The sequence below is a fragment of the Crocuta crocuta genome, unplaced genomic scaffold (assembly GCF_008692635.1).
Source record: "Crocuta crocuta isolate KB4526 unplaced genomic scaffold, BGI_CrCroc_1.0 scaffold134, whole genome shotgun sequence".
NCBI lineage: Eukaryota > Metazoa > Chordata > Mammalia > Carnivora > Hyaenidae > Crocuta > Crocuta crocuta.
The window spans coordinates 2,921,545-2,948,762 of record NW_027530183.1 but is presented as its reverse complement, the minus strand read 5'-3'; the positions used below and the strand labels follow the sequence as shown (position 1 = coordinate 2,948,762).

The 27,218-nt window shown below is 37.7% G+C and overlaps 1 protein-coding gene across 2 annotated transcripts in view; it reads right to left on the bottom strand.

Annotated features, from left to right (window-relative positions):
- Window positions 1-3,433: 3,433 nt before the first annotated feature.
- Window positions 3,434-27,218, bottom strand: part of HSD17B13 (hydroxysteroid 17-beta dehydrogenase 13) — a 29,515-nt gene continuing 5,730 nt past the window's right edge. For both annotated transcript variants that reach the window (XM_077765098.1, XM_077765099.1), the window contains 5 exons: window positions 27,012-27,143; window positions 16,370-16,476; window positions 13,850-13,987; window positions 10,081-10,197; window positions 3,434-3,524 (listed from right to left, as the gene is read on the bottom strand). In XM_077765098.1, coding sequence (XP_077621224.1) covers window positions 3,434-3,524; window positions 10,081-10,197; window positions 13,850-13,987; window positions 16,370-16,476; window positions 27,012-27,143 — 585 coding nt within the window. The remainder of the gene's footprint in view (window positions 3,525-10,080; window positions 10,198-13,849; window positions 13,988-16,369; window positions 16,477-27,011; window positions 27,144-27,218) is intronic.

Here is a 27,218-nt window from a genome sequence, read left to right as displayed (position 1 = left end):
TGCTCTTTTTCAAGATTGTTTTGGCTATTTTTGGGTCTTTTGTGGTTCCATATAAATTTGAGGATTTTTTTGTTCCAGTTCTCTGAAAAATGCTTTTGGTATTTTGATAGCAATTACATTAAATGTGTAGATTGTTTTGGGTAGTATGGACATTTTAACAATATTGGTTCTTCCAACCCGTGCGCATGGAGTATCCTTCCATTTGTGTTATCTTCAATTTCATTAATTAAAATTTTGTAGTTTTCAAAGTGTATGTCTCTCACCTCTTGGTTGAGTTTCTTCCTAGGTGTTTTATTCTTTTTGGTGCAATAGTAAATGAGCTTGTGTTTCTTAATTTCTCTTTCTGCTGCTTTATTTTTAGGGTTTTTTTAGTTCTCATTTTTAGTTCTAGCAGTTTTTTGGTGGTGTCTTTAACATTTCAATAAATAGTATCATGTCTTCTGCAAATAGTCACAGTATAATTTCTTCCTTATCAATTTGGATGCCTTTTATTTATTTATTTTTCTCCTGATTCTTGCAGATAGGGCTTTGAGTACTAGGTTGAATAAAAGTGGTGAGAATGGGAGTGCCTGGGTGGCTCAGTCAGTTAAGCATCTGATTCTTGATCTTGGCTTAGGTCATGATCTCATGGTTTGTGAAATTGAGCCCTCTGTCAGGCTCTGCCCTGACTGTGTGGGGCCTGCTTAGGATTCTCTCTCTCCCTCCTCTCAGCCTCTCCCCTGCTTGCATGCGCACTCTCTCACTCTTGTTTCTATATCTTAGGACAGTTAGCTACATGTCCTAATCTTGAAAGTAGTGGCCTCATGAAGAAGAGGTCTTGGGCAGTGTCCCCAGTTCACCAGAACCAGATGTTTCAGGGGTGTCTCCCTTGTGTGTGGCTAGCATTCTACTGTTGTTGGCTGAGCCATGTTTGCTTTCAGTCTAGTTGGCTGCAATGGCCCACTTTGCCTGTCGTGGGCAGGATTTGGTCCCTGTGCTGTTGAGGGGCCAATCTGGGGGCACCTTAGGCTTGTAGTTGGGTCAGACCATGTGCCTGCCCTCAATCTGTTTGCCAGGGCTATGGTTGCACTGAACTGCAGTGCATCCTTCTGGGTTGTCCTTTGAAAGGTTTTTGTTGATGGGCAGGGCCTGAAGTTAGACCAGATATCTTCTCCCAGTTTGTTGGGATTTCGGTGACTCTGACCTACAGGACTCTCTCCCTGTACTGTCCCCTGTAAGCTTCTTGTGGTGAGTGGACTGGCAGTCCGATCAGGTATCTGCACCCAGCCCACTGCTAGGGCTGCTCTCAAAGTGATGTGTGGTTATCTTTCCCTCTCCTCTGTGAAGAAGTGACACTGGTCACTTTTGGAGCTGCTTGCAGATTGAGCTATGTCAAGGAGGCACCTGGAGTGGGGTGTGGATGGGGCAATTCCACTGTGGGAGATAGGCTTATATTTTCTACTTTCCATATTTCTCTTTTGAATTTTTATAATCACACTTTTATTTATTTTTAAAGTTTATGTATTTATTAATTTAGAGAGAGAGAGAGAAAGAGAACTAGCAGGGGAGGGACAGAGAAAAAGGGAGAGGGAGAATCTCAAGCAGGTTCTGTACTGTCAGCACAGAACCTAAGGGGGGCTCAATTCCACAATCATAGCAACCTGACCTGAAATCAAGAGTCTGAACCATCCAGGCACCCTCTGTAATTACACTTTTTTTTTTTAATGTTCATTCATCTTTGAGAGAGAGAGAGAGAGAGCATCAGTGGGGGAGGAGCAGTGAGAGAAGACACAGAATCTGAAGCAGGCTCCAGGCTCTGGAGCGAGCTCAAATCCACAAATCATGATGATCTGAGCAGAAGTTGGATGCTTAACTGACTGAGCCACCCAGGCACCCCTAAAATAATACATTTTAAAGTTTCACTCATAAAGATCTTAGTTTTATTATTTTTAAAAATTTTATTGTTTTATTATTTTTAAAATTTAAAGAGAGAGAGAGAGTGCATGCAGAGGAAAACAGAGAGAGAATCCCAAGCAGGCTCCATACTTAGCATGGAGCCCAATATGGGGCTGAATCCCACAACCCTGGGATCATGACCTGAGGTGAAATAAACAGTTGGATGTTCAACCAATTGAGCCACTCAGGCGCCTCTAAAGTTCCTAATTTTAAAGCAAAAAAAATTAAAATATCATCATGAACAAAAATTATTGCCAAAGTAACAAGGAAAAAAAACCTCTCACAACAATCATATTCTCCTCGGGGCCACACATAGAAAGGATTCAGTAAGTCATTTGATGAACCAACACTCTTACCATCAAAGAAGCCAAAGTTGAGAAACCCTTTAATATATGGGTGATATTACTATATAGACCCTTGCTTCCTGAAGGAGATTCATAGACTCAGAGATTAGAAATGAAAACTCTATTTTATAACCACAAGAGGTTATTTTTTAAAAGCACAACATATTTATCATTTGTTTTTAATAAATTGTTTTTATTAATGGCTTGTTTTTAATCATTTGTTTTTAATAAAAACAGGAGGATAGTTGGTGTAAAAGCGTCTGTTACATATGAGAAAAACATAAAAATAAGAATAGTCTTAATGTGGTGGGAATCAAATTTCTTCCATATTAAAAAAAGAGACCGCTCTTTTTTCTCTTTCTCCTCTCAGATCCATCATTAGTCAGCCTAATTCCTTTTCCTGTGTGAGTTTTCATGTTGAAGGTCAAAAATATCTAAACGTCTCTGGTCTCAATGGTATGTGAAAGCATAAACTATAAAGAAAGAGGTATCATGAGGTTAAAATTTCAGATATTCAGAGATTCAAGAGAGGGTCACCTTTTGTAATGTCATAGTATTTTAAGAGGTAATGAAAAAGGCAGAAAGTATGGAAGGTTCACTCTTAGTGGATACAAGACCTATACAAAGGACAGAATCAAGCAAGAAACTATAGAATACTGTTGCACTATTTTGGGCTGAAGAAAAAGGGAGAAACTAGAGAAAGATTCCAAATGTTGAATTTCACAGAAGTAACCTCTCTGTCCTTTGGAGCAAGTTGTCTGATTAAACTTGTTTCTAAGTGCTAGCTCACACTCTGTACATGTTGACAAGGTCTTCAAACTTCCATGTGTAAATAAGTTCTCTTTGTATTTACTTTCAGAGAGGTAGCTTTGCTCCCCTGTAATCAGAAAGAAAAAAAATCTCTTAAAGAAAAATGGCCTTTGAAGTATGTTTATGTAAGCATAGAAGTTTTTAAGAATGAAAAAGATCTGACTGTTAAAACTACATTAATATTCTTGAGAAAGATAGGTAATTAGTCTTGTTGATTTGGCTGCTGCTAATGTCAAACCAATGTTTTTAATATTAACATTATTGAAAAATGTGAAATAAAGCTTTGAAGCATTGATTCTAAACTTAGATTTACATCATTAAGGTGCATTTCTGGCTGCATTTATTCATTTCCCTTTGGTTTTGTGGCCAACCACTGCTTCAAACTGAATATTCTGTAAATGATTTATAGCTGCCAGGGCACGTTCAGGAAGAAATCTGTATGAAAAAAAGTAGAAAAATTTTCAGTTAAAAAATTTTGACATCAGGGTCCTTTTTTTTTTTTGTCATCAGTTAAAATACCTTGAGAGTTATCTGGTTTGCATTTAATCTTTCTCTGTTCTTCCTTTCTTCCTTCACATCTACCTTTTTCCTTTGTGTATGTGTGTGTGTGTCTTTTAATACTCATAGTTCAAATACGATAGATATATAAAGAAAGCACTGATATATACCATTCTTTAAACCTTCTCATATTAGTAAAATCTTATATGAAAGTTTATATGATAGAGATGTGAAATTGAAGGTCTGGACTTACTGCTGAAACTGTCAATAAATCCTGATATTAAGCATTCACAGAGAGACACCACCAGAACACATTCCATCCATCCCTCCACCTCTCCTTAAATATTTACTGAATATCTACTACACACTTTATAATAAGGTAGACAAAAGTCCTCGAAAAACAGCTCCTGCCTGAGGAATGTACTGTTGAGCTGAGAGGCTAAGACGAGATGAGAGGCTATCTTGAAATAATTATTAAAAAATAATAGCCTTCTCTAATTAAGGGCTATAACTGTGATGAGGATTAATATGGACTGAAATAGTGAAGGAAAACTTCAAGAGTGTTTGAGGATGGGTAATATTTGAGTAGGCATATGAAAGGAAGAGCCTATGTGTGAATATAAGAAAGCAGAGGTAAAACATTCTGCAAAGAAAGTCATATTGAAAAATACTTTGGTATTGTTGACTAGTGCAAGATTTACATCCTTGCCGTAAGTAAGATGGAAGATGGATGGATAAGCAAAGGGGCAGGGAAGTTCTGGCTGGGAGAAAGACAAATATAAGAGAGCTGGTAACATGTATTGTAAGTATGCTCACAAGGAAACCTCCATATTAATACTTGCTTCTGCCCACAAAATTGCCTATCTCTGTAAAAGGAATTATTTGTGGAGAATATTAACTATATTTCCCTGTTGCTGAGTAACAAACCATCATGAGAGCTCCACAATAATTCCAAAGATTTTGCGACATTTTTTCTTGTACAGGGATACTTATTCTCCAACTTGGACAGGATAAGGATGCTCATTATTTTGTTCATATACAAATATTCTCGGATTTTTATTTTTTTTCAACATTAATACAACCTGTTGTGAGCCCCATGAGAGGAAGAATCCCATGACACTCATTTCCTACAGATGCTTAGAAACAAAACACTTAGTCAACGCTTGAGATGATGTTGCTATGAGGTTGAGGTTAGGCTAATTTAAGTTAGTCTATTTAAGCTAAAATGGAAAATTGAAATTGATGCAGCAATGCAGTTTGTCCATTGTTATTGAATTGTTCTATTCCAGATTAGCAGTTTATATGGATTTGTTTCAAAATGACCCAAGAGCTTATGAAGTTTGTATAGTTATCTTCTCACTGCTACAGATTTCAATTTATTATAAACTGTCCCTCAGAAAAAGCTGATAGATTATCTCCTCTGAGTAAATAATCCTATCTCTTCTTAGCATTCTTTTTTTTCCCCAAAGATTTTTAAAAGTAATCACTACACCCAATGTGGGGCTTGAACTTATAACCCAATAGCAAGAGTTGCATGGTCTACCAAATGAACCAGCCATGCACCCCTCTTCCTACAATTCTATGTAAGTTCTGCCTCCTTGGCCCTTAATATCTAACTCCTGTGCCTTTTTCTATGGCAGGGGATTTCCTTGCGTTATGTTATTTTATTCTTATGGTATCCTAAGACAGGAGGTATTATCACCATCCCCATTTTATATATGGAAAATCTGAGGTCATTAAATAGCTAATCCATGGTCAAAGAACTAATAAGTGGTAAAGTGGTTTTTAATCTTAGGTGGAACCTTCATACCTAATCACTTTATTATATTGTGTTCATTTAAAAATGATAGAACAGCCTTCAGCAGAGATGATTTGGAAATCAGTAAAGTGGTAGAGAATATCATTTAAGTACTGAAAGACAAAAAAAAAATACTAACCTAGAGTTCTGTACTCAGTGAATGTATCTTTTAAAACTCAAGGCAACATAAAGAATTTGTTAAACATACAAAAGTTGAAAGAATTCATAACTAGCAGCTTCCCTGAGAAAATGTTAAAGGATATTCTTCAGGCAGAGGGGAAATGATACCAGATAGAAGTCTGGATCTACACAAATGAATAAAGAGCAATAGAAATATTAACCATATGGATGAACACTTAAGAATGTTCTTTGTTATTTAAATCTTTTAAAAAAAGACATTGGCTGTTTAAACAAACAAACAAAACTATGTAGTATGAGGTTTATAAAATATGTCAAAGTAAAATCTATGACAATCAGCATAAAGTAGTAAGGGAGAGATAGAAGTGTACCATTGTAAGGTTATTAGAATATACATGAAGTGGTATAATATCAATTGGAGATTGGATGTGATAAGTTAAAGATGTATACTATGAACCCTAAAGCAATAACTAAGGTAACAAAATAAAGAATTATAGATAGTAAGCCAACAAAGAAAATAAAATGGAAACCTAAATATTCAATTAAACCAAAAGGAGGCAGAAAGAGAGAAAAAAGGAACCAAGATTAAAAGTGATAAATAGGAAACAAATAGCAAGCTTTAAAGTAAGCTTTAAATCTAACTATATTAATAATCATATAAATGTAAAGAGTGTAAATATCCCCAATTAAAAAGCATAGATTGTCAAATTAGATAAAAAAAAAAAAAGAACCACCTATATACTGCCTACAAAAACACAATTCAGATATAAGAAAACAAATGGGTTAAGAGTAAAAGGACAGAATAAAATATAGTAAGATAATATTAATATAAAGAAGCTGAATTCCTGGGTTACAGGACTGGTTCAATATTTACAAATCAGTCAATGTGATCCATCACATCAACAAAAGAAAAGATAAAAAACATATGATCATGTCGATAGATGCAGAAAAAGCATTTGACAAAACACAGCATCCTTTCTTAATCAAGACCCTCGAGAAAGTCGGGATAGAAGGAACTTACTTAAACATCATCAAAGCCATCTATGAGAAGCCTTCAGCTAACATCATCCTCAGTGGGGAAAAACTGAGAGCTTTCCCCCTGAGATCAGGAACACGAAAGGGATGTCCACTTTCACCACTATTGTTTAACATAGTGCTGGAAGTCCTAGCATTAGCCATCAGACAACAAAAGGAAATAAAAAGCATCAGAATTGGCAAAGAAGAAGTCAAACTTTCACTTTTCACAGACGACATGATACGCTACGTAGAAAACCCGACAAACTCCACCAGGNTGATATATCAGATAAAGTGTTAATATCCAAAATCTATAAGGAACTCCACAAACTCCCCACCCGAAAAACAAATACCCAGCGAAGAAATGAGCAGAAGATATGAACAGACACTTCTCCAAAGAGGACATCCAGATGGCCAACAGACACATGAAACGATGCTCAGCATCCCTCCTCATCAGGGAAATACACATCAAAACCACACTGAGATACCACCTCACGCCAGTCAGAGTGGCTAAAATGAGCAAATCAGAGAACTCTAGATGCTGGCGAGGATGTGGAGAAACGGGCACCCTCCTACACTGTTGGTGGGAATGTAAACTGGTGCAGCCCCTCTGGAAAACAGTGTGGAGGTTCCTCAGGAAACTAACAATAGAACTCCCCTATGACCCAGCAATAGCACTGCTAGGAATTTACCCAAGGGATACAGAAATGCTGATGCATAGGAGCACATGTACCCCAATGTTCATAGCAGCACTCTCCACAATAGCTAAAACATGGAAAGAGCCTAAGTGTCCATCAACAGATGAATGGATCAAGAAGATGTGGTTTATCTATACCATGGAATACTACATGGCAATGAGAAACAATGAAATCTGGCCATGTGTAGCAACATGGATGGACCTTGAGGGTGTTATGCTGAGCGAAATAAGTCAGGCAGAGAAGGACAAATATCATATGTTTGCACGTATAGGAGGATTAGGGGGAACTTAACGGAGGACTGTGGGGGAGAGGAAGGGGGAAAATAGTGGGGGAGAGGGAGAGAGCAAACCATGAGAGACTCTTGAATGCTGAGAACAAACTGAGGACTCATGGGTGTGGAGGGGGGAAGGGGGAGATGTGTATTGAGGAGGGCACTTGTGGAGATGAGCACTGAGTGTTATATGGAAAGTAACTTGACAATAAACTATTTGGAAAAATATATATATAAAGAAGCTGAAGTGGTTATAGTAATATCAGTAGATTTCACACCAAAATATGTTTCCAAGGATAAACAAGGTCACATCCTTGTTTAACAACAAAGCAGCTAATTCATTTAGAGGACATAATAGTCCTAATTGCTTATGCACATAATAAAAATGCTTCAAAATATGTGAAGCAAAAATGGAAAGCAAAGCAAAGCAAATAGACAAATTCACAACAATAGCTAGAGATTTGAGCCTCATTTCAATAACTGATAATATAAGCAGTCAGAAAATCAGTAAAAAATATAGAAGATTTGAACAACACTATCAACCAGTTTGACCTAAGCTGACATTTATAGAAAACTCAACAATATAGAATACTTATTCTTTTTGGGTGCATGTGGAACACTTACCAAAATAAACCATGTTCTGAGCTTAAACATGTTCCAATAAATTTAAAATATTCAAGTCATACAAAGTTTAATTAAATTAGAAATCAGAAAAATGTCTAGAAAATCTCCAGAAAGTTAAAAACTAAAAAAATTCTTTTCTAAGTAAACCATGATACAAAAGGGAAATTACAAAGTATTTTAATGGAATATGAATGAAAACATAGCATGTCAGAATTTGAGGGACAGAACTAAAAACAGTACACAGGGGGATATTTAGAATACTAAGTGCTTATGATGGAAAAAAAAAATCAATGAATTCAGTTCCTACATTGACAAACTAGAAAAAGATGAGACAATTAAATCAAAAATAGTCAGAATAAAAGGAATAATAAAGATCAGGACAGAAATTAGTGAAATAGATCACAAAAAATGGATTAAAAAATAAAAGAAACCAAATGCTAGTTCTTTGGAAAAATCACTAAATTAATAAACCTCTAGACAGACTGGTGAGAACAGAAAAATAAAAATGTAAATTGCCAATATCAGGAATAAGACATTCTAAAGATATTATAAGTACAATAAGGGAAGATTATGAATAAATATATGCCTATAAATTTGACAACTTAGATGAAATGGACAAATTCTCTGAAGGATGAACATTACTAAGAAGAAATACGTAGCCTGAATAGCCTTATAGGTCTTAAAGAAATTGGATTTATAGTTAAAAACTTGCCCATAATGAAAACAGCAGGCCCAGATGGCTTCACGGGTGAATTCTACCAAATGTTTAAAGAAAAAATAATGCCAATACCATACAAGCTATTCTAGGAAAGAGAAGAAGAGGGCATACTTTCCAACTCATTCTATGAAGTCAATATTATGATACAAACTCAGACAAAGATGTTACAGTGCAGGGGTGGCTTATTTTTTAAAATGAATCTGTGTAGCTCACCATATCAACAAACTAAAATGGAAAGAACATATGATCTTAATATCATCAGCAAAAGCATTTGACAATTGATATTTACTCTTGATACTCTCATCAAAATAGTAATAGAAGGGAACTTCCTCAACATGATAAAATGCATCTATGAAAAAACATCTACAGCTAATATTGTACCTAATTGTGAAATACTAAATACTTTTCTCCTAAGCTCAAGAAGAATACTTGGATGTATGCTTTTACTAATCCTCTGTGACATTGCATCCAAAATTCTAGCCAGTGTCATATAGTAAGAAAAACCATATAGATTGGAAAAGAAGTAAAAGTGTCTTTATTTGCCAACAATACGATCATCTAAAATAATCTGTAAAAAAGTCTGTTAGAATCTACAAAAAACTACTAGAAATGAGTTTAGCAAGGTTGCTGAAATACCAGGTAAAATTCAAAAATCAAACGCACACACCAGCACCAAACAATGGGAAATAGAAAAATTGTTTTACATGCCTTTTGCAATAGTATCAAAAAGATGAAATGCTTTGGGATAAACCTGATAAAAGCTGGGTGAGACTTTTACGCTAAAAACTATAAAATGGTGTGTAGAGATATTAAAGAAGATAAAAGAGCAAAAAGAAAGGATATTTTGTGTTCTTTGTTTTCTTGGATTGGAGGCCTCAAAATTGTAAATGTCAATTCTCCCCAGTTGACCAATATATTCAATGCAATGTCAGTCAAAACTCCAGGAGGCTTTTAAACAGACCCTTTATTTTTAGCGATCCTGTGTTCTCTTTCATCTGTCTTTCCTTCAGTTGGAATAGTCTCTGGCAAAGATTAAACTGAGATGTTAGAGCAAATGAATCATTTTTTTTTTCTTTAGATTGAATAAAGCAGTAACAGAGAAAATGTAAACGTTCTCAGGCACAGAGAGTTTCTACAGCAACTTTCATAACTGAACGACTCTTCATCACTCTTCATCATGATAATAGTTCTATTGGTGTTTTAGCATTTTAGATGTTTTGTGTTGTACTTACCTCTCTAGTATTAGATATATATTGACATATGGTGGAACAAAAATCATTTTCTTATTGGTAAGTATTCCATCTATCAAGGTTCTTGCAACTTCATCTGTCTCCAATATAGGCCATATTCTATGATTAAGAAGAAAAAAAGGTTTTTGGGTTTTTTTGGGTTGTTGTTATTTTAATTAACAAAGGCAGGAGAATTAACTTATCATGTCACCAAATTAGGATTTAAAAGGTTCCAGGATTGGGGTGCTTGGGTGGCTCAGTCAGATGGGCCTCTGACTTTGGCTCAGGTCATGATCTCACAGTCTGTGAGTTCAAGCCTTGCGTTGGGCTCTGTGCTGACAGCTCAGAGCCTGGAGCCTGCTTTAGATTCTGTGTCTCCCTTTCTCTCTGACCCTCCCCTGCTCACGCTCTCTCTCTCTTTCCTTCAAAACTAAATAAACATTTAAAATAATCTTTAAAAAATAAAAATAAAAAATTAAAGGTTCCAGGATTCACTGCCTGACCGCACCTCCTCCCCATGCCATGGGGATGTTTTGTTATCACAGTCTTAAACTTTCACACCCAGGATGGATGTTTTATCACTTACATAGTCAAAATATCAAAAGGGTGGAGAGGAATTAGATGACAGATGTGAAGAGTCAAGGAAGAGTAGTGAGTAGGATTATTCATGGGAAAGAAAGGAAACATCTGACATCTTTTTTCAGGTTTTATTTAATACAAAGCTATTGCTAAGCATACTCCCTTCTGGGGTTACCCCATATCCTTTCAAGCTGGATTTGAAGGCATTTACTACTTGACATGTACCTCTGAATTGTCTGTAATGCAACTTAATGAGGGTTCGAGATGTACACAGGGAGTATTGCATTGCAACTGGAGGTATGACTTTGCTTATACTGAAGACTGTGTACGTGGGTTCTTTTTTTTTTTTTTTTTNTTACGTGGGTTTTTTTTTTTTTTTTTTTTGAGAGAGAGAGAGGGAAGGTTGGAGTGGGAGAGGGGTGGACAGGGAATCTCAAGCAAGATCTATGCTTGGCTTGGAGCCTGATGCAGGGCTTGATTCTATGACCCTGGGATCATGACTTGAGCCAAAATCAAAAGCTAGACACCACCTAACTGAGCCACCCAGGTACCCCTACATGGGTTCTTGAGAAACATTCATAACCACAGGCCCAGTGTAGAATGCCCATTAGTGGAAGATGATTAGATTAGAGTTTAAAATGTAAATGATTTGGGGCAGAGAAGGACAAATATCATATGTTTGCACATATAGGAGGATTAGGAGGAACTTAACGGAGGATCATGGGGGAGTAGAAGGGGAAAAATGGTGGGGGAAAGGGAGAGAGGCAAACCATGAGAGACTCTTGAATGCTGAGAGCAAACTGAGGACTCATGGGTGTGAGGGGGGGGAGGGAGGAGATGGGCATGGAGGAGGGCACTCGTGGGGATGAGCACTGGGTGTTATATGGAAACCAACTTGACAATAAACTATTTGTAAAAAAAATTAAAAAAAAAGAATGTAAATGATTTGGAATAGTTGCATCAAAATGAAGATGTTTAGGCATGGGCTGAACAGCCAGTGAATAAAAAGGTTGTGTAGAAGAGTTAAGTGAGCAGTTTATGAATATTAAAACCTCCTTCCCTGACATATTCTATGATTTACTACAGATTATTATGTGATTGGGGTTTCCAAGGCAGTGAGTAGTAAGCCAGCAGAGAGTAATACAAATCAATACCTCTCTAAATTATTGGGTTCTGCCTTTTCTCTCCCTGATTTTTGCTAGCTGGTTTTATCATTGCAGTCTCTGAGCCAAACCTCTCTTTGGTATATGGACATTTTAGCCTTTGCCGAGGAATATTCAGAATCCAGCAGCCTGGGTGTATTTTCAGCATTGGCTGTCAGCCCCTGGGGTTGCTACCAGGCATCCACACTACCTGGGGTTATATTAGCCTTACTCTGCTCGTCTACTGTACCTTCTCTGCCAGTTCACCTGGTTCTCTTGGCATACACTAAGCATAAATGCTTACCAAGAGGTTTTTATTAGGCCCACTTTGCTTTTTAAAGAAAACTGAGCCCAGAGTCCCAATCATACCATAGTTTTTACTTAAATATTATATTATTTCTAAGTGTCTATGGTCTAGCACTTTTAAGGACTCCACTGTCAGGGACTGACCACAGCTCCAGGGACAATCCAGACAATTCAGGGTTCAGAGTCAGTAGCTTCAAATGAGGCTAAGCTTAAAAAAGAATCTCTTAGCTCTTTGAATGAATAGATTTAGGACTAATTCCCCTCCAGAAATAAACTGGCTTCAGATTAGCAAGGTTAGTGTATTTTATTAACCTGCAGCAGAAAAATACCAGAATTGAGGCAAATTTGTGAAGAAGGTATCTTAATTTTAGTGCTCTTCGGCTCACCTTTCTGCCTTTTGCTCTCCTTTCAGGACCAATTTCTCCTCTCTTATGGTCTCAAATCCTCCCATACCAGAGACAAAGTTGTCATAGAAATTCACCTTGACTAAGGGATTAGGGACTCAATTTATTGCTGCTTCTAGGAACATTTGCATTTTTATAGAGGCCAAGGTGGTAATGGTAATCAAATGGTAATCAAGGCTATAATCAAATGCTCTGATTATATTTAATACATCAATGTTTTCCAAACCTGTCTCTAGAATCACCTGGTAGGTATGCTTATAATGCAAAGCAAAGCAAAACAAAACAACTCATTCTTAGAGCTCACCTCAGCCTACTGAACCAGAATCTCTAAGGAAGACCCTAAAAACATTTATTTTTTATGGAAGCATAGGTGATGATTCTTAGCACCAGACAAGTTTGAAAAATGTTGGAGTACTTCATGCTAGCACCATGGGAAATGGAAGGGCATATATGTGTAACTTTACATACTCTATTTGAGGAAGATGAACCACAAATGGGAGAGGGGGAAGTTCAGTATAATCCATTTTGGGGGTAGAGTTTCCAGGAGAAGACATTCTTGACATCCCCTTAAGTACATCTCTCCAGGGACACCTGAGCGGCTTAGTTGGTTGGGTGTCTGACTATTGATTTCAGCTCAGGTCATGATCTCATGGTTGGTTGGTTCAAGCCCTGCATCTGGCTGTGCACTAAGAGCACAGCTAGGAGTCTGCTTGGGATTCTCTCTCTCCTCTCTCTCTGCCCTTCCCCCTATGCCCTCTCTCTCTCTCTCTTTCTCAGAATGAATGAATACATAAGCTTTAAAAAAAAAAAAAATCTCTCCAGCCTGCTCCACCCCCTCACTCCCTCTTGGCATCTGAGTGTGTTGAACCTTTAACCTGATGACAAATAAACCCCAATTGCCTAACTCATTGGTATCTGGTCATTCCTGCTAGTCCTCAACACATTTTTTCCTTTTGTTCATCTCATTTAAAAGTGAAAAAAGCAATGCAACATTAAGAAAACATTTTGGGGCACCTGAGTGGCTCAGTCTTTTAAATGTCCAACTTCCTCCCAGCTCATGATCTCATGGTTTGTGAGTTTCAGTCCCACATCAGACTTTGTGCTGACAGCTTGGAGCCTGGAGCCTGGTTCAGATTCTGTGTCTCCCTCTCTCTCTCTGCCCCTACCCCACTCTTGATTTGTCTCTCTTTCAAAAAGAAATAAATGTTAAAAAAAAAAAGAAAACATTTTCCCTTTTTTGTTTTTTTTTCTATTTTCTCATTGACCCACGTAAAAACTTCTACAGTTTTCATGTCAATTTCTCATGCCATATTTTTCATCCTAACTTGACTTTGACCTCACCTTGTGCTTGGGTTTTTGGTGAACCCGGTATTCACAAAAACTGGGCAGAGACACGAGGTTTTGATTCCAGTTTTTCCCAAGGCTTTAAGTTCTAATGTCAGAGCTCTGTGGAAGCCAACAGCAGCAAATTTGCTGGAACTGTAAGAGAATTACACACCATCATTAGCCAAGATAAGGTGAAACACATTCTCCAGCTTTCTGTAAGAAGGCAATGCTGATTTGGTTCAAGAACAAGTAGAAGCCAATATCCCAAATCTTCCACTTGGTCATCAACTTTCATTTACAGTTTCTTAAATGTACCACTTTCTTTCTTAGCAATGATAGCAATAGAACAAATCCTAGTAATGTATTAACTGGCTTACCACTCACTTTTCCACCCTACAGGTAAGGTTTTCTATTCAATCTTCAAACTGTTGCCTCATCACTTTTAATTGCTGTTTTATTTTGAAAAATACAAATCAAGAAAGACATATTTAGAAAAACTACGTAATTAACATCTATATCGAAACTTCTGTGGGACCCTATACATTTCTCCTCTCTTGTTAACTGAGTTGCTAGTTTCTCTCTTGACACTGGAGGCCACTTTGGCTTCTTAATTTCATTATGAAAATCTGGAGTAAAAAGTCCTTGGGTGGTGTGAGTATGCTTGTGTGTGCTGCCTTCAGCATATCACTTTATCTTCTTTGATTCTCTGATTTCTTTTTTTTTGTTGTTAATATTTATTCATTTTTGAGAGAGACACACACACATAGAGCATGAGCAGGGGAGGGGAGAGAGAGACACACACACACACAGAATCCAAAGCAGGCTCCAAGCTCTGAGCTGTCATCACAGACTCTGACACGGGGGTAGAACCCATGAGCCATGAGATCATGACCTGGGCTGAAGTTGGACACTTAACTGACTATGCCACCCAGGCATCCCTGATTTTCTGGTTTCTAAGTGCAGGTGATAAAATATTGGGCTGTTTTAAGGATTAAGTTGTATAGCATATGCCCCATAACTGCATTACCTATAATAATCTATATAAAGGTTCATTATCTATCTATTGTCTATCTGTCTATCTATCTATCTATCTATCTACCTACCTACCTATCATCTATCTATTGAAAGAGAGAGAGAGAGAGAGAGAGTGGGGGAGAGAGGCAGAGAGTGTGAGACGAAGAATCCCAAGCAGGCTCCATGCTCAGAGCAGAGCCTGATGCAGGGCTCAATCCCACAACCCTGGGATCATGACCTGAGCTGAAATCAAAGGTTGTATGCTCAACCGATTGAGCCACCCAGGTGCCCCTAATCATTGTAGGTTTTACCCAGGTGACAAGAAGAAAAGTAAAGTTAAAGGCTGCTTTTTTAAGGGAGAAGAGAAAAAGGGAAAGTATTATTATATTGAGTTTTCATATTTCTAAACATTAAAACAAAAGCAAACGTTTAATCTGTGAAATTCTTACTTGTATTTTAAGACAGTAGAGGCAATTTGAGGGGCACCTGGGTGGCTCAGTCGGTTTAAGCATCTGACTTCAGCTCAGGTCATGATCTCACAGCTCAGAGCCTGGAGCCTGCTTCGGATTGTGTCTCCCTCTCTCTCTCTCTGCCCCCCTGCCCCACTCACACTCTGTCTCTCTCAAAAATAAATAAACATTAAAAAAAGATGGTAGAGACAGCTTGAAACACCGTATGTCTGCGATGACTCCCTAACTTCATTGAAATGTAGCCATATCTGTGACTACATTTGGTGTCAGAAGTAATTTTGTCCATGACACAGTTTAACCTTAAACATTACGTACAAGTAAATAATAAATCCATTAATTATGCACCTCTACACCTTCCCACTGATACTCATGTGTTGGCTGTTACCAAAGGAACAGGACCACATGTTAGCAAGTTAATAAAATTTTCTATGAAGTTAATATAAAGCAGAAGTAAGGAAATGGGATGCCGTTGAAGAAGTTTATAAGGAAAAGATGTTTTACACAATAGTGTATCCTCAGGGCCTCCCAACCTTTCTCTTTGTGTCCTTGGTAGATCATGAGGTGTACTATCTGCATCTATTAATCAGGTAGATGGTTTCTCTCAGTCTCTCTCTGTTTCTCTCTCTCTCTCCCCCCCCCCCCCCCACACACACATCCACACAAAATCTTTCATGGCATAAGCATACTGGAAAATGTTTTGATTCAGGGGTCACTCTAGTTAGCTTACCTTGGGCATGCACGCTATGGCATACATTTATGTCCATTTGGACTTCTGTATGTTTTGCTTCTTAGTCTGTGGGTTCCCTGTTTCTTTAATCAACATGTACTCATTCAAGGATATGATGAAAACATATTTGACATTGTATACATACCTCTGCTTTACAGAGTTTTCAGAAATCTAAAACCATTTTAAACAATTACAACCAGTTTCATAGATAACCGTGCTATGAGGATTAGAATCTAAGGTCTAATAAACCCTTAAAAGTATGTATGTATCTATGTATCTATGTATCTATCTATCTATATGGCATTGCTGGAAAATAATACTTACCAATATGGAATAAGATACGGAATCACTCCGTGGCCACACACTGAAGCCACTGTGACGATGTGGCCGTGATTTCTCTTCATCATTGATGGAAGAAGAGCTTTTGTGATCTTAAAGATCATTGAAGAAAGAAAAAAACAATGGCACAGGTGTTAAGTTTCTAAATTAGGTAGTTTTATTTTTAAGAAAAAATAGCTTTTAAGACTTTTGTGATGAAATGGAATACGTGTCAAGATTTCGTTATTACTTCCATAGAAATGAAAAAGATTGAAATGTATTTGTTTAAACTGGCATTGAGGCTGTGCATTAAATATCACATGCTAAGAATTCAACTTAATATTCCCCTGCTTTCCCTTCAGAAGGAATAAAATATCTCCTTTATGGATATATCATATGAACAATAATATCAAGGAAAAATTCACTGTTTTCAGAACTGAGAAGATTCCCTATGGTAATCTGGTATCATGTAACTTTTTTTTGGTTTGGGGCTTTATCATTCTAATGAGAAGAGATGAAATCATGTATAACTATAGCAAGTTAAGCAGAAAAAAGCAGAGTTCTGTTCTGATTCACAATCATTATTCATCATGAATAGATTTAGTATCTCTCTTTTTTTTTTTAATTTTTTTTTCATGGTTTATTTATTTCTAGGAGAGAGAGAGAGAGACAGCGGGAGCAGGGGAGGGTCAGAGAGAGAGGGAGTCACAGACTGAAACAGGCTCCAGGCTCTGAGCTGGCAGTCAGCACAGAGCCCGACGCGGGGCCCGAACCCACGAACCGCAAGATAATGACCTAAGCGAAAGTCGGACGCTTAACCGACTAAGCCACCCAGGCGCCCCTAGATTTAGTATCTCTCTATTTGTAACATCATGTATTATATATTGATGTTACAGGAAATAAAAAGTCTTTCTTTCCAAAAAGTTTTTACTCTTTTGTGAGAAATATAAATAATATTTTATGAGAATTTTATAAACACACCCAAGGACCCTATGCAAATTCACAGAGTCAGAACTGCCAAACCAAGCTACTCCCAAATTTCTGACCCACAGAAACTATGAAAGGAAAATAAACATTTACTGTTGCTTCAAGCCACTAAATTTTTAAATTATTTTTGTTTGTTTCAGGAGTAGAAGCCAGTGATTCATCACTAACATATAACACCTAGTGCTCATCCCAACAAGTGCCCTCCTTAATGACCACTACCCATTTAGCACCCCCCCCACACACACACATATCTTTCTCCATCAACCCTTAGTTTATTCTCTATCATTAAGAGTCTGGGGGCACCTGGGTGGGTCAGTCAGTTGAGCATCGGACTCTTGCTTTTAGCTCAGCTGATGATCTCACCATTGTGGGATTGAGCCCTGTGTCAGGCTCTGAGCTGACCATGGAGCCTACTTGGGATTCTCTCTTTCTCTCTCTCTTTGCCCCTCCTCTGCTCATGTTCTTGCTCTCTCTCTCAAAATAATAATAAAAAGTCTGTTTTATGGCTTGCCTCTCTCTTTTTTGTTCACTTGTTTCATTTCTTAAATATCACATGAGTGAAATAATATGGCATTTGTCTTTCTCTGACTGATTTATTTTGCTTAGCATGATACATTGTGGCTCCATCCATGTTATTGCAAACAATAAGATTTCATTCTTTTTTATGGGTGAGTAATATTCCATTGTGTATATACACCACATCTTGTTTATCCATTCAGCAGTCAATGGACATTTGGGCTCTTTCCATAGTTTGGCAATTATTGATAATGCTGCTATAAACATCATAGTTCATGTGCCCCTTTGAATTAGTATTTTTGTATCGTTTGGGTAAACACCTAGTAGCACAATTGCCAAATCATAGGGTAGTTCTATTTTTAACTTTTTGAAGAACCTCCATGCTGTTTTCCAGAATGGCTGCAACAGTTTTCATTCCCACCAATAGTGTAAGAGTATTCCTTTTCTTCACGTCCTCACCAACATCTTTTGTTTCCTGTGTTGTTAATTTTAGCCATTCTGACAGGTGTGAGGTGGTATCTCATCATAGTTTTGATCTGCATTTTCCTGATAATGAGTAATGTTGAGAATTTTTTCATATGTCTGTTAGCCCTTTGTATGTTTTCTTTGGAAAGATAACTATTCATATCTTCTGCCCATTTCTTAACTGGATTATTTGTGTTTTTGGGTGTTGAGTTTGCTAAATTCTTTACAGATTTGGATACTAACCCTTTATCAAATATGTCATTTACAAACATCTTCTCCCATTCAGTAGGCTGCCTTTTAGTTTTGTGGATTGTATTCTTTGCTGTGCAGAGGCTTTTTATTTTATTTTATTATTTTATTTTGAGAGAGAGAAAGTGGAGAGAGGAAGGGCAGAGGGAGAGTGAGAGAATCTCAAGCAGGCTCTACACTCAGCACAGAGCATGACCCATGGCTCAATCCCACAATCCTGGGAACTTGACCTGAGCTGGAATCAAGTCAGATGCTCAACTGACTGAGCCACCCATGTGCCCCTGTGCAGAAGCTTTTTGTCTTGATGAGTACCAATAGTTCAGTTTTGCTTTTTTCCCCTTACCTCTGGTAATGTGTTGAGTAAGAAGTTGCTACAGCCAAGATCAAAGAGGTTGCTGCCTATGTTTTCCTCTAGGATTTTGATAGTTTCCTGTCTCATATTTAGGTCTTTCATATGTTTTGAATTTACTTTTGTGTATGGTGTAAGAAAGTGGTCCAGCTTCTTTCTTCTGCATGTTGCTGTCCAGTTTTCCCAGCACAATTTGCTGAAGAGATTATCTGTTTTCCATTGGATATTCTTTCCCGGTATGTTGAAGTTTAGTTAACCATATAGTTGTGGGTCCATTTCTGGGTTTTGTATTGTGTCCTACTGATTTATGTGTCTGTTTTTGTGTCAGTACCGTACTGTCTTGATGACTAGAGCTCTGTAATATCCTTGAAATCCAGAATTGTGATGGCTCCAGCTTTGCTTTTCTTTTTCAAGATTGCTTTGGCTGTTCAGGTTCTTTGGTGGCTCCATACACATTTTAGGATTGTTCTAGCTCTGCAAACAATGCTGGTAGTATTTTGATAGGGATTGCATTAAATGTGTAGATTGCTCTGGATAGTACAGACATATTAACAATATTTTTTCTTCCAATCCTTGAGCATGGAATGTTTTTACATTTCTTTGTGTCCTCTTCAATTTCTTCCAAAAATGTTCTGTAGTTTTCAGAGTACAGATGTTTTACCTTCTTGTTTGGGTTTATTCCTAGGTATTCTACGGTTTTTGGTGCAATTATAAATGGAATCAATTCCTTGATTTCTTTTTCTGCTGCTTCATTATTGGTGTATAGAAATGCAACAGATTTCTGCATATTGATTTTGTAGTCTGTAACTTTACTGAATTTGTGTATCAGTTCTAGCCATTTTTTTTTGTGGAGTCTTTCAAGTTTTCTTCTTCTTCTTTTTTTTAAATGTTTATTTTTTTTTGACAGAGCACAAGTAGGGGAGGGAAAAAAGGAGGGGGACAGAGAATCCCAAGGGTTCTGTGCTGACAGCAGCAAGCCTGATTAGGGGCTCAACCTCATGAACTGCAAGATGATAACCTGAGCCAAAGTTGGACGCTCAACTGACTAAGCCACCCAGGTGCCCCTCAGATTTTTTACATAGGGTATCATGTTGAATAGTGAGAAAGTTTGACTTCTTCCTTGCTGATTGGGATGTCTTTTATTTCTTTTTGTTGTCTTATCACTGAGGCTAGGACTTCCATTCTATGTTAAATAACAATGGAGAGAGTGGGCATCCTTGTCTTGTTCCTGACTCTAGAGGAAAAGCTCTCAGTTTTTTCCCCATTGAGGGTGATGTTAGCTGTGGGTCTTTTGTATATGGCCTCTATGATGTTGAGGTATATTCCCTCTGTCCCTACTTTTTTGAGGATTTTTATCAAGAGTGGATGCTACACTTTGTCAAATGCTTTTTCTGCTTCTATTGAGAGAATCATATGGTTCTTATCCTTTCTTTTATTAATGTGGTGTATCATGTTGATTGATTCGTGAATATTGAACCACTTCTGCAGCCCAGGAATAAATCCGACTTGATCATGGTATATAATTCTTTTAATGTATTGTTGGATTCAGTTTGCTAGTATCTTGTTGAGAATTTTTGCATCCATGTTCATCAGAGATATTGGCCTATAGTTTGTGGGGAAGAAGTTTAGGAATTCCCTGAGCCTGCACTGATTGATTAACAAGGCATAAAGAATTAGAAAGCCATGGGATGAACACATCCAAGTTAGGGTAAACAAGATTAGGTAAATAAGATTAGGTAAATGGAGCAAATGCCCCCAGTGTAGGAAAAAGGTATAGGACAACAGCAGAAAGCTGCTTTCACAGGAGGGAAGGACTAAGTTAGGTAAACAGGTAAATAGGGCTATAGATGGCTGTGGGGAGAAGTTTCCCAGAGAGGGGCTAATTAGTAAAAGAAAGATGCCTTGTTGACCCTGAGGTAGCATTCTCTGTGTTTCTTATTCCCTAGGCCAGTTTGGGTAAACAGAGTTGGGGTCTCATGTTTGCTGTACACAACTTTCCATCCAGCACCAGAATCTTGTTTTGTATTGACCCAAACCCCTAACACTGCATATCTCCAAAACCCCCTTTTCCCCACGCTCATGAGTTAATGTTCATGCCCATGAATTAATGTTGACAGTTTCATTGTCTCTCTGTGCATGCCCATCATGCTTGTAAACCTTCTGATCTTAATAAAAATGGAGCAAGACCCTTATTCAGGGCTTTTGTCTTCTCCCAGACATTAGCCTCTCTCACATTTTTTAATCCTGTGTCCCACTCTTTTGCTGGACAAGAGAGAACTCCAGATCCAGAGTCTACAACAGTAGTTCTCTTTTGTGAGGTCTTTGGTTTTAGAATCAAAGTAATGCTGGCCTTTTAGAATAAGTTTGGAAGTTTCCCTTCCACTTCTATTTTTTGGAACACTTTGAGAAGTATAGGTATTAACCTTCTTTCAGTATTTGGTAGAATTCCCCTGGGAAGGCATCTGGCCCTGGACTTATGTTTGTTGGGAAATTTTAAAAATCTTTTTACTTTTCTTATTTTTTTTAATAAAATCTATTTATTTTGAGAGAGAGAGAGAACATAAGCAGGAGAGAGGCAGAGGGAAAAGGAGAGAGGGAATCCCAAGCAGGCTCCCTGCTTTCAATGCTGAGCTCAACGCAGGGCTCAAACTCACCAACTGTGAGATTATAACCTGAGCTGAAATCAAGATTTGGACACTTAACCAACTGGGCCACTCAGACGGCCCTTTTTTGTTGGGAGATTTTTGACTACTGATTCAATATCTTTTCTGGTTATGGGTCCATTCAAATTTTCTATTTTTTCCTGTTTCAGTTTTGGTAGTTTATATGTTTCCGGGAATTTCTCCATTTCTTCAAGATTGCTCAATTTGTTGGTATATAATTTTTCATAATATTCTTCTATAAATGTTTGTATTTCTATAGTGTTGTTTGTGATCTCTTCTCTCTGATTCGTGATTTTATATATTTGGGTCCTTTCTCTTTTCTTTTTCTTTTTTTTTTAATGTTTTATTTATTTCTAGGAGACAGAGAGAGAGAGACAGCGTGAGCAGGGGAGGGTCAGAGAGAGAGGGAGTCACAGACTGAAGCAGGCTCCAGGCTCTGAGCTGGCAGTCAGCACAGAGCCCGACGCGGGGCTCGAACCCACGAACCGCGAGATCATGACCTAAGCGAAAGTCGGACGCTTAACCGACTAAGCCACCCAGGCGCCCCTTCTCTTTTCTTTTTGATAAGTCTGGCCAGAAGTTTATCCATTTTATTAATTCTTTCAAGGAACTAGTTTCTAGTTTCATTTATCTGTTCTACTTTTCTGTTGTTTCTATATCATCTATTTCTGCTCTAATTTTTATTATGTCCTTTCTGCTGGCCTTTTGCTTCATTCCTTTTTTAGTTCCTTTACATGTAGGGTTAGGTTGTTTATTTGAGATTTTTCTTGCTTTTTAAAAAAATTTTTTTAATGTTTATTTCTTTTTGAGAGAGAGAGAGAGCATGCAGAAGAGCATGGGGGCAGAGAGAGAAGGAGACACAGAATCAGAACCAGGCTCCAGGCTCTGTGCTGAGCTGTCAGCACAGATCCCGATGTGGGACTCAAGCCCACAAACCGTGAGATTATAACCTGAGCTGAAGTTGGACACTTAACTAACTGAGCCACTCAGGCACCTAAGATTTTTCTTACTTTTAAAAGTATACCTGTATTGATATATACTTCCCTCTTATGACTGCTGCATTCCAAAGGTTTTGGACCATTGTGTTTTCATTTCCACTTGGTTCCATGTATTTTTTAAAAATTTCTTCTTTAATTTCCTGGTTAACCCATTTGTTCTTTAGCAGGATGTTCTTTAACCTCCATGTTTTATGCTCTTACCAAATTTTTTCTTGTGGTTGACTTCAAGTTTCATAGCTTGTGGTCAGAAAATATACATGGTATTATATCAATCTTTTTGTATTTGTTAAGGCCTGATTTATGACCCACTATGTGATCTATTCTGGAAAATGTTCCATGTGCACTCAAAAAGAATGTGTATTCGGCTGCTTTAGGGTGAAATGTTCTGAATATATCTGTTAAGACAATCTGGTCCATTGTGTCATTCCAAGCCATTGTTTTCTTATCGATTTTTTTCTTTCTTTCTTTTTCTTTTTTTTGCTTAGATGATCTGTCCATTGCTGTAAGTGGGATGTTAAAGACCTCTGCTGTTATTATATTATTATCAATGAGTTTCTTTGTTATGTTATTTATATGTTTGGGTATCTCAATTGGGGCATAAATGTTTATAATTGTTAGATCTTCTTGCTGGCAATAGACTTCTTTATGATGATATTGTGCTCTTCATCATCTCTTGTTATAGTCTTTGGTTTAAAATTGAGTTTATCTGGCGAGGGGGCAAGATGGCGGAGAAGTAGGAGCTCCATACTTGCACTCGCGCCCATACATCACATGGAAAAGATCTGAAGCCATTGGAAACCTAACAAAACCTGAGAGATTGGGAGAAAAAGGACGCAGAATCCACTGAAAGCCTTCTAACANTGCAAATCGAATCCAGCAGCACATAAAAAGAATCATCCACCAAGATCAAGTGGGATTCATTCCTGGGTTACAGGGCTGGTTCAACATTCGCAAGTTAATCAATGTGATACACCACATCAGTAAAAGAAAAGAGAAAAACCATATGATCCTGTCAATAGATGCAGAAAAAGTATTTGACAAAATATAGCATCCCTTCTTAATAAAGACTCTAGAGAAAGTTGGGATAGAAGGAACCTACTTAAACATCATCAAAGCCATCTATGAGAAGCCTTCAGCTAACATCATCCTCAACGGGGAAAAAAGGAGAGCTTTCCCCCTGAGATCAGGAGCACGACAGGGATGTCCACTCTCACCACTGCTGTTTAACATAGTGCTGGAAGTCCTAGCATCAGCCATCAGACAACAAAAGGAAATCAAAGGCATCAGAATTGGCAAAGAGGAAGTCAAACTTTCACTCTTCGCAGATGACATGATACTCTACATCGAAAACCCGACAGACTCCACCAGAAGCCTACTAGAACTGATCCAAGAATTCAGCCAAGTTGCAGGGTACAAAATCAACGTACAGAAATCGGTTGCATTTTTATACACCAACAATGAAGCAACAGAAAGAGAAATCAAGAAACTGATCCCATTCACAATTGCACAAAAAACCATAAAATACCTCGGAATAAACCTAACCAAGGATACAAGAGATCTGTATGATGAAAACTATAGAAAACTTATGAAGGAAATTGAAGAAGACACAAAGAAATGGAAAAACATTCCATGCTCATGGATAGGAAGAATAAATATAGTTAAGATGTCATTACTACCCAAAGCACTCTACACATTCAATGCAATTCCAATCAAAATTGCACCAGCATACTTCTCAAAACTAGAACAAACTAAAATTGAGTTTATCTGATATAAGTATGACTACTCTGGCTTTAAAAAAAAAAAAATCTATTAGCATGATAAATGGTCCCTTCACTTCCCGTCCCTTCACTTCCAATCTGGAACTGTCTTTAGGTTTAAAATGAATGTCCTGTAGACAGCATATAGACAGGTCTTGTTTTATGATCCATTCTGATACCCTATGTCTTTTCATTGGAGCATTTAGTCCATTTACTTTCAGAGTGATTATTGATAGATATGAATTTAGTGCCATTGTGTTACCTGTAAAGTCATTTCTTCTGTTCCTTTCTAGTCTTTGTTGCTTTTGGTCTTTCTTTCCCACTCAAAGAGTCCCCTTTAATATTTCTAGTAGGGCTGGTTTAGTGGTCACAAACTCCTTTAGTTTTTGTTTGTCTGGGAAACTCTTTATCTCTCCTTCTGTTCGGAATAGCAGGCTTGCTGGATAGTGTATTCTTGGCTTCATATTTTTCCCATGCAGCATATTGAATATATCATGGCACTCCTTTCTGGCCTGCCAACTTTTTATGGAGATGTCTGCTGCTAACCTTAGTTGTCTTTCCTTGTAAATCAAGGATTTCTTTTCCCTTGCTGCTTTTAGAATTTTTTTCTTATCTCTGTATTTTGCAAATTTTACTATAATATGTCTTGGTGTTAGCCTGCTTTTGTTGATTTTGATGGGAGTTCTCTATGCCTCCTGGATTTGGATGTGTTTTTCCTTCTCCAGATTAGGGAAGTTTTCAGTATAATTTGCTCAAATAAACTTTTTGCCCCCTTTTCCTTCTCTTCTTCTTCTAGGCCTCCTGTGAAGTGAATACTACTACACTTTATAGAGTCGTTGAGTTCCCTAAGTCTACATTTGTGATTCAGTATTTTCCCCCCTCTTCTTCTTAGCTTAATTATTTTCCATAATTTTATCTCCTATATCACTTGTTCATATCACAAGTTCATCACTTGTTCATTCCTCTACTTCTTCCATCTTTGTGTCATTACATTCAGTCACGTTTGCATCTCAGTTATAGCATTTTTTATTTTGGCTTGACTAGATTTTAGATCTTTTATCTCTGCAATAAGGGACTTGGTGTCTTCTATGCTTTACTCAAGCCCAGCTAGTATCCTTTTCATTATTGTTTTAAATTCTGGATTAAGCATATTTCTTATATCTGTTTCAATTAATCCCTGGCCATGATTTTTTTTTTATTCTTTCTTTTGGAATTAATTCCTCTGTCTTGGCATTTTGTCTAGCCCTTTGTTTTCTTCCCTGTGTTAGGAAAGCCTGTTATGTTTCCTATTCCTGACAGGAATGGCTTTATTAAGAAGAGGTCATACACTGTCCAGGGTCTGGTGCTTCAGGAAGTGTTTCTGGTGTATACTGTGCACACTCTGCTGTTGTGTTTTGGCTGTTCTTTCCCTCAGGTCAGTCCATTGCAGAGTTTCTCCTTGCCTTCAGTGGGGAGTATTTGGACCCTGTCCACTGTGTGGTGAGTTTCAACTAGATATGCTTTGGTCTGTTTGTTAAAAGAGGCCAGATCCTATTTCCACTGTAGCTAAGGCTTTGCAGCACTCTATAGTCAGTAGACTTGGTGCATGTGATGGGTTTTTACTGGTCTTCTGGGGAGGGGTCTACTGTTGCTCTGGCTCTCAGGTATATTTGTCTTAGAATAAAAGCACCTGCAGAGTGCAGAGGGGCAGGGCTTGGTGTAAGTAGCTCAAGCCTCCACTGTGGGTGCTGCACTGCTTACTGAAGTCTGTCCCTACTTCCATGATGTGGTCTCTTTTCCTCACTCTGTTTGTGCAGTTTGTTCTCTCAGTCCTCAGATCAATTTCTTGGGTGTTCAGAATGATTTGATATTTATCTAACTGAGATCAAGGGAGGAGGCAAGCATAGTGTCCCCCTACTACTCTGCCATCTCAGCTCAGGCCACTGAATTTTGATAAATTTGTTATGCAGCTATAGATAACTAACACAGGCAGTCTCTATGTATTTTGGTGGGCATAATAATCAATCCTCATTACCATGTGTGAGGGGCTGGGGAAGATGGGAGAACATAACACTTTTTTCTCCTCTCCTCCAGAATCCAGATTTATTCTAGGTTCTACACTAATATTGAGGCACTAGAAGATTAATCCATAGAAATGCTTTCTACAAAAGCATATGTCAGTCTTCTACTAACCAATTACAAGAGGTCTGTAGAGCCGTATATCGAAGTTCCAGCACGGATCTAGAGCTTGTCTGAATCTCATGCAGAAAATGTCCCAACCCCTACACACATACAAAGTAGTGATTTATGCTGTCCTTTCACTTCTAAAATTCCATTACATGAGATCACAAGTGAATGTATATTTTATATATATCCTCTAAAGCACTAGAAAGATGTATACTGACAATCTTTAGCAAAACTCCACAAGTATTTTTTGAATACTTGGTCCATCCATGCCATGTTTTGTGTTAGATTCTGGTGGATAAGGCAGACCAACTAGCCTACATTCCAGTGAGTTGTGTTTCTTCAAACTCTGTGGCCTTCTCTCAGGGAGTCTTCCACTCAGATTAATTTTGTGATTCTTGATTTTAGGCAAATATAAAGGTGTGAACTCAATTACAAACTTTATGTACCTTAAGAGGTTGTGTCAGTCAATCACAAACCAGAAATGTTCCTCACACTCACCCAAAAATGTCCTAGGATGTTGACTTCAAAAGTTTTGGTAATCTCTTCATCCTTGGTACTAAGAAGATCAGCTGGATATACTGTCCCAGCATTGTTCACCAAGATGGTTACATCTCCCACTTCTTTCTTTACCTTTAAAGTGAAAAAGAAATTACTAGGTGTGTTATAGAAACTCAAAGTTTTGGGGTTGATGTCATCCAGGGACTA